Source organism: Triticum dicoccoides, chromosome 1B (assembly GCF_002162155.2).
Source record: "Triticum dicoccoides isolate Atlit2015 ecotype Zavitan chromosome 1B, WEW_v2.0, whole genome shotgun sequence".
NCBI classification, from domain to species: Eukaryota; Viridiplantae; Streptophyta; class Magnoliopsida; order Poales; family Poaceae; genus Triticum; species Triticum dicoccoides.
The window spans coordinates 545561119-545569532 of record NC_041381.1 but is presented as its reverse complement, the minus strand read 5'-3'; the positions used below and the strand labels follow the sequence as shown (position 1 = coordinate 545569532).

Sequence of the window (8414 nt, the reverse complement as noted above, 5' to 3'; positions counted from 1 at the left end):
GGGAGTTGTGACCGTTCAAGATTTCATTATACTAGGTTAAAACCCATAGACGACCTTTGTTGGGCTCTAACTATTTCTAAAAGTTGGTTGGAGTTGCCCATATATAGGGAGTCCGAGCAGATAAATCACGGTGAATCATATTGTGCGAGAGCTATATTCGCTTATACTGATATGGAGAGAGCTCTCACCTAAAGGATTGTCTTGCTAGCGTGGATATGGGAGGGGAGTTGCTTTTTTTGTTTGTTTGCTTGCATACTCGGAGGATGACGCTCGCTTGGTGTAACTTTCGTTGTTGTTTTCTTTACTTCTCTCTATTTATTGATTGCAATGGTTTGGTTTTTATCAGGCTTTTTCTTTCTTTCTTTCTTTCTTTTGTGTTTTTCTTTACCGTTTTGTTCAATTTTCACTGGTTTTTCTTTCTTTCTTTATATCTACATTTTTCTTTATTTCCTTCTTGGTTTTCATCGGTTTTCACTATTTTCATTCTTTTGCATCGGTTTTTTGGTTTATCTTTTTCCTTTTCCTTTTGTTTTCCTTCGGTTTCTTTGTTTCTTTGTAGTTTTCCTTGGTTTTCTTTGTTATTATTTATTCCTTGACGTTTTTCATTGCTCCCACTCTTTTGCACTGTTTTTTTGTCAGGTTTCATCATTTTTTTTGTTTTCTCTTTTCGTATAGAACGCGAACTTTCTTTGTACACGCTGAACATTTTCTTAATAAGTGATTGCTATATTTCAAATACATGAAATAGTTTTTCTATACATCTAAAACATTTTTTGTACACATTGAACATTTTCTAACTATTTTACCTTTTTTTCAAATATATGGTTTCGATTTCTACTTTCCTTATATACATTGTACATTTTCCATAAACATAAGTAACATTTTGTTTACACATGTTTAAATTTTCTAGAAAATTATTTTTATATTTTGCCATTTTATGCCTATTTTTCATAGACATTGTACATTTTATGTACACATTTGAAACAATATTTTTATACACGGTTAACATTTTTCAAATACATGATTAAAATTTTGTTAAATATTTGTTTTGATGTCTACTTTTTCATGCACATTCTACATTTTTCGTATACATCAGGAATACTTTTTTACACATGTTTAACATTTTTTAAATACATGCTTAACATATTTTTCATTTTTATGTTTTGATGTCTATTTTTTCATACATGTTGTACATTATTTGTACACATCAAATTATTTTTCTGTACACGTTTAACACTTTCATACACACTACATTTTTTTTCAAATAAATGTTTCGATATCTACTTTTTTTTCATACACATTATACATTTTCTGAACACGTCTGAAACATTATATTTCTACACATTTAATATTTTTCAATTACATGATTGACCTTTTTTCAAATATATGTTTTGATGTGTATTCTTTTCCGTACACATTGTATGTTTGGTTGTATATACATTTGGAACATTATTTTTATACATGTTTAATATATTTTTAAATACATCATGAACACTGTTTGAAATATATGTTTGATGTCTACTTTTTTTATCCACATTGTAAAAAAACTTATATACATCCAAACATTATTTTCATACATATTTAATAATTTTAAGTACATGATTTTTTAAATACACATTAAACATATTTATAATACACAATAAACATTTTTAAATAAACAGGTGAACATTTTTTAGAAAGAAGCTCCATACTTTTATATAACTTGTTAAATATTAAAATAAATAACTACATATATACTTAACCAGAAAAAAAAGGAAAGGAAGGCACCTAAGCCGGCAAATTCGATCCCGTGCCACCAAGGTCAAAGGTGGCCGCTCCAGCTACTGCGACGAGTGTATGTGCTTAGGACAATGAGCAATGTAAGCTAGTGAAGTAGTTGTGACCCACCTAGCCAATGTGCAAGGTGCTACGTAGGCAAACGTTCCTTCCAACTCGCTATAAGCGAGACGCCCCCATAATATTGCGTGTCTGGTCGAAACAAATGCGCAACCTTGGCCAAACTATTGGGACGGCCGAATCCGGGCAGGGCATTATTTTTTTTTCCGTGCTTTCTTTGTTCTGATATTTTTTCCTTTGTTTACTTTTTTGCTTTTGTAATATTTGTTTCTGTGAGCGTCCCTTTTATTATTTAATTATCTTTATAAATTCTCATGAATATTTTTAAATTCCCTGAATGTTTATGAAAATTCTTGAGCATTTTTAGCTTCATGGTCATTTTTTAAAAAAATTGAGCATATTTTAAATTCATAATTTGTTTTACATATATGGTCATTTTTTAGTTCCTGGAATTTTTAAGAAATCTTCTGATATTTATAAAACTTGTAAACATTTTAAGTTTTCTAAAGATATTTTTATAAAACCATGTGATTTTTTAAAATATGATATCTGTTTTAATTTTTGGTGAAAAATTATAAGAAAAAAATTATTTTCGAAATCTATGAATTATTTTGGCGATGGATTTTTCAAACATTGTATTTTCTACATTTTTTGTAAAATTAACATTTTTCTGTGAAAATAAAAAGGAATCCAAAGGTTTTTTATTTATTAATTTGTTTGCTCAGCTAAGCACATGGGCCGGACACATTTTATTCAGCGTGGGATCAGACATCTCATAGATCACATAGAAAGGGCGCTGGCTCCAAGCAAGTGAAGTGAAGTTAATAATCATCGGCCCTCGGTTTATTGCAAGAGAACATGTTTTATGAGAAAAATACTATAGCTCAAGAAGATAATTGGACGCTATAGTGACTGCAGGTAACATTGGCCGCTGATAGTCACACACCTGCTTAGACACGATTCAATACAAGGGGCATTCATAATTTAAACTTCTGAAGGTATACAGAAAAATACTGAAGTGTCGGTTTGCGCTTTTCTTCTGGCGTGGTCAAATTGGTACCGCTTATGAGCACGACGAAATCTATTATCAAGACTAATGCAATCTAAAGTTCTCAACCGAGACTTTGGTATTTTATTTTTTTTACTGTATGACAGCAATCTAAAGTTCTGAACTGCTGTGATGTGTACACGTTGAAAAGTATGGTTGCGCTACTTGTTACCGGATTGTGGTTCTCTGAATCGAGTAAATACAACACCAAGGATTTGATACTTCCATTTTCTCCACCTGTGAAATTTCAATCATCTTGTTGCCCACACATGATAGCCACATTTTTCCTTTTCGCCACCAGTATATTTGTATTACAAAATTATAGGGCCTTTTTGTTGTATACTTCGGCACTTGTGTGTATCTTGTCTTTAGTGTGTATTGAGTCATCATCCTGTATCAAGTATTCGGTTTCATAATAGGTGTTACTGAAATTGTTCATGTGGAAGGGTATCCACACCTGTAGCCTGTAGGTATCAAAGGAAGATTGCATTGAGATATTGCAATGTGTCTATGGAATTTTTGTCTACCAAAATGAAAAATGATCGTCTTTGGTTATTCTGCAAGGAACAGACTTCCTCCGTCACTAATTCACTGTGGATGTCAATCTCAACTTGGATAAACTTGCTCCTTCAAGAAAAGAAAAACTTGCTGCATTGCTGTAAAATGTCTTCCAAGGATAGATTATTCTTCCTTATCTGAATTGTTCTTGAGAAATAAAGATAATCTGCAAGAAACTTGACCCAACGCAAATGCACCACTACTTTTCTCATTTTTCATTGCTCGCTGGCGTTCACTTCTGTGGTATTCTAGATTCACGGGTCATTGCACCCTAACTGTTTTCCTTTCCTGCTAATACAGTAAACACATCAAGTAAAAACTGATCTTCCCAGGTTTCAAGATAAATTATTCTGTCACTAAACTCCCCTAATCTAGGGCATCATATGATATTAGCAAAATGAAGATGGAGAATTATGTTGATAAGCTAGTTAATATAAACTGAAGGATTAAGGCCCTGTTTGATAGTAGAGTATTTTCTAAGTATTATGAGAATACTACAGTTTTTTAGATTACCATAGTTTTTTTTACAACAAGCTGTTTGGTTGCCACTAAAAACTGTGATTTTAATACTGCGGTATTTACCAAACCAAGGTTTTTTCTCTGCATAAAAAAAAGACCTCTGGACCTCTTTTTTTAAAACAGAGCAGCTGTAAAAGAAAGAGGGAAGCATGGTTATCTTTTCCCTCACTATTCGCATCAATTCCCCTTCGCTTCCATGCCATCGTTGCCACTGCCATGTCGTTTCTAGAGTTTTATCCCTCAGCGGCAAAATTTTAGTAGGCGTCGCATGGCTCGCGGCTGCTACCTAGAGGCCATGGCATGTTTCTGCATGGGGCTGCAATAGATCGCAGCTTCCTGGATGCATGGATCTCTGCCTTCTTATGCATGATACAGCCAGCCAGGTAGAGCAGCGCTGCTCTTACGCTGGTCTGTTGCTGGATGCAATGGCTAGCCAGCTAACATCTAGAAAACATGCTTGTATGCAGTAGTGCTAACAGCTAGTCAGCTAATGTTACATCACTGTACCAAACATGTCCTCTGTATCATGAATAATTCAAAATACTCTGTTATGTTAAAACTGTAGTATTGTGTACCTACTGACTAAATTACTATAGTTTTCAATACTTTAGTTTTTATAATACTTTGCTATCAAACAGGGCCAAGTTGTTGCTGCCACTGCCAAAATGTATGATGCAACAGATGAAGTATTATTGCAGTAACATAGAGAAAAACAGCAGAAATAGAGCAAGTGACACTTCTGTATGAAATGCAGGCTAATCCCAATCCCAATTACACATTGCTGCAACATAGAATCATAAATGGTGCCCGGTGCAAATGCATCAGATCAACTAGCAGAAACGAAGCAAATGATGTTCCTGATTCGAACATACACGATTGTTAGGCAAGCAAGTACGATCCGTCAGGGTCTCCAGGTAAAAGAATGGCAAAACAATCCAACTCCCAGGCGCACGCAATTTTGCACCACAGAAGACAGAACAATTTCACATTAACAGAGATGCAGCAGGACAAAATCAGAGGCACGGTATCTCACTTAGACAAGTTTGAATTCTAACAAACTGCGAATAGGTTTGCTCCACGATTCAGTTCGAAATACAGAGGAAATAGCGAACTACAGAGGAAGTAGAGAACTACACAAGTCGCGGTATCATCAAACTTTTGGGATCTGCAAGGGGGCAAGGAAGAGCCTAGCCGCCGAAGCCGTAGAGGGTGCGACCCTGGCGCTTGAGGGCGTAGACGACGTCCATGGCGGTGACGGTCTTGCGGCGGGCGTGCTCGGTGTAGGTGACGGCGTCGCGGATGACGTTCTCGAGGAAGATCTTGAGCACGCCGCGGGTCTCCTCGTAGATGAGGCCGGAGATGCGCTTCACGCCGCCCCTCCTCGCCAGGCGCCGGATGGCGGGCTTGGTGATGCCCTGGATGTTGTCGCGCAGCACCTTCCTGTGGCGCTTGGCGCCGCCCTTGCCGAGCCCCTTGCCTCCCTTGCCGCGCCCCGACATGGCTGAAGATCTCTTCTTGGTTCGAGCTGCGAGAGGATGGGGGTCGAGGAGCGGTGGGGAATTGTGTTGTGATTTGCCGGAGGTGGGGAGGGGATTTTAAGGTGGGCAAGAGGTGGGAGGACGGAAAGGAGGCGTGTTTGTGCCGTCAGATGCAGATGCAGTGCACGGTTGAGATCGCGATCCGCGGGAGGGATGCCGCGGATCGATGACCTGGCGGGGAGGCACAGGCACCGATTGCTGGAGTGGCGGGCTGGGTCACCCGCCGGCTCCAAAGTTTTGGGCTGTGGGCGCGATGTTTTCGTGCTGGTGTAGGCAGTGGCGCCAACTAAGGAATGGCACGAAGTCTGTGACGTCTCTTTTACCAGAATATTGTTTTTCTAAGCAAAGGTAATTCCACAAAGTTTTCTTGACTCGGCAACCTAGTTCTAGGGGCAAAAGTAATTCTGAAGAAAATGAAAAGTAAATCGGTAATGCAATTTTTATGGAGCATCCCTGAAAACTAGATATCCCTCGTTCGAGCCTTCAAAATTAGTCCAAAAAATGCCTAGTTTTCATATGACGACTCTAACAAGATTTTAAAAACTGGTGTTTGGACCTCGTTTAAAAAAGCTAAAACAAAACCAAATAAAAATCAGCAGGACTACACAAAAAGGAAATCTTCACGTGATGAAACATAAAAAATGGCAAGGCATAATAAATAGAATAACGGTAAATGGATTTTTGCTCACTTGACTATATTATACCCATTTACTAAAAAAAATATTTTATAACAAAATGAAAATTTTCCTAAAAAAATCTTGTATATACATCTCAGAAGACATGATGGGCAGATTTTTTTAAAAAAAATAGTGTTAAAAGCAACAAACAAAAATAAATTAAGTGTGAACGGGGAAGTAATAGCCAAGTGCTATGCTCCTCGGCAATGACGCCAGAAAAAAGCTTGATGTCCTGCAAGTGCACATGGCTATGCAGCAATTTCGTGATAAAGCCCTGTTTGGTTACAGAGACTAGACTAGAAAAAGTCTCTTTTAGTCCCTATGTAACCAAACAGGAGGGACTTTTTCTATAGGGACTACAAAAATACTCTACTGGAGGATCTTTTTTTTTAGTCCCTCGGACTAAAAAAAGTCTAGTCCCTTGCAAGCAAACACTCCCTAAGTAGGATTTGTCGATCCCATGGAGAGCGAATAGGATGGCACCACAATTCCGAAGTTGTGTTGTCACTAACCCAACTACGCTCACACCCAAATGAGAGTTTGGAAATAGTTCACTTAAGTAGGTTGCTAGTGAATAGTAAAAGGAGAATAAAACTAGAGATAATAGAAACTAAGTAGTAAACTAAACAAAGGAAATAAACTAAGAGAGGTAAGTGATGTTTTAGATGTGGTTGCTGGCATCTAGGTACGGTCTTGTTCGGTACAGGCACAAAATATAGTTAAGCTTTACGACTATGCCACGTGGTGGCTAAGTCAATATCCACATCATAGGATACGATAATCGTGAATGATGGGCAGTCCCTCACATAATATTATACGTTAAGACGTGTTGTATTGAGATAATGCATTCATCCTACTTGTCCCATACCTGCAGCGGCTAACGCAAAGATATTAAGGTCCTCTTAGTTTAGGCGACCGAACGAGGACATTAGGTTCTATGGACAGTCGTGCTCCTAGAAAATTTGTGTTCCCCTTAAGATGTCTGCAACTATCACGTCACAGGTCTGTCGATTTCCACAACATTCTATCAACTTCATGTGTGGCCTAAGAGTTGAACGTCTCCAACTACGCCAATGGATTAAATGTCTCCAGTCACTAAATTATCACATAGGTAAATAAGCAACACGCATAAATGACTAAACATATCAAACAACCACTTACTAATCGACCGACCCATATCCAACAATTACTCAAATAACATCACATAAAAAGGGGTTCAAGAGGTATTAGGAACCATCACGGAGACCATGATGGGGGAGGAAGAAGGGGCGATGATGGTGGTGATGGAGGCGGCGCAACGGATTATGATGATGATGGTGGTGGTGGCGCAACGAAGGCGGTGCATGGCCGCGCCCCGCTGGCGGGAGCTCCATTCTGGTCTCCCTTTTGGTTGCCCAATGGTGTTCTTGATGTGGACGACGGCTGGACGTGGAGATGAATGATGAATGTGGATGATGATGGAGGCGGCGGCCAGGATTGATGGTGTCTATATAAGAGCTCTTCCAATGCCTCCTCCCTTGATGTGGCATCTCCCCTTTGATCTGAGGGCTTTAGATGAGCCTAATCCTCTCCCCAAGCATCCCTTGAAGGCCAAGGAAGTCATAGGAACAGACGGGGATGAAATACTTGTTTTGTGCTGCTTGTGTGCCTTCCCGACTCCGTTTCTTCTGGAATACTTGTTTTGCAAGATAAAAATTATTTACATATACTCCTGGACGTTTTGACCACAGTATCGCAAAAACCTCCTTTGTTCTTGTTTCGTGCTGCTTTTCTGACAGATCTGAAGTAATGTCGTCCCAAGACTCGGTTGGAGAGAGATATGTTTCCCACGATGCTGCAAATCCAAGAGCCTATGGTGATCAAGATCACTATGGGTGGTTAATCAATGAAGAGATTGAAGCTGACTTGAAGAGGTTGGATTCCATGGAGCAGGAGGAAACCTCTCGACCACAACCCGGGGACATGCACGTGGAATACGAGGGATTGAGCTTGCCGGCTGTGGTTAAACTTCCCAACACTCAATTTATTTCTTGTCATAACCTAAAAAAGAGCATTGCTTCATCTTCCTCAGTCAGGAAACACCCTTGGGTGTATGGTGCATTAAGTGTCACCGGGAAGCTCCGGAAGGAAATTATGGATCTGAAGCACCAAGTCAATAAGCTTGAAGAGGAAAATCGCATCCTTAAGGACATCATCGCCAAGAACATCCCACCATCGTCACCAAAGAAGAAAACTTGA

The 8414-nt window shown here is 38.8% G+C and overlaps 1 protein-coding gene across 1 annotated transcript; it reads right to left on the bottom strand.

Annotated features, from left to right (window-relative positions):
- Nucleotides 1–4931: 4931 nt before the first annotated feature.
- On the bottom strand, nt 4932–5543 carry LOC119348537 (histone H4). The gene has a single exon (XM_037616589.1). It carries the CDS (start codon nt 5458–5460, stop codon nt 5149–5151), a length of 312 nt encoding a protein of 103 aa, XP_037472486.1. The 5' UTR covers nt 5461–5543; the 3' UTR covers nt 4932–5148.
- Between the last annotated feature and the right edge of the window lie 2871 nt (nt 5544–8414).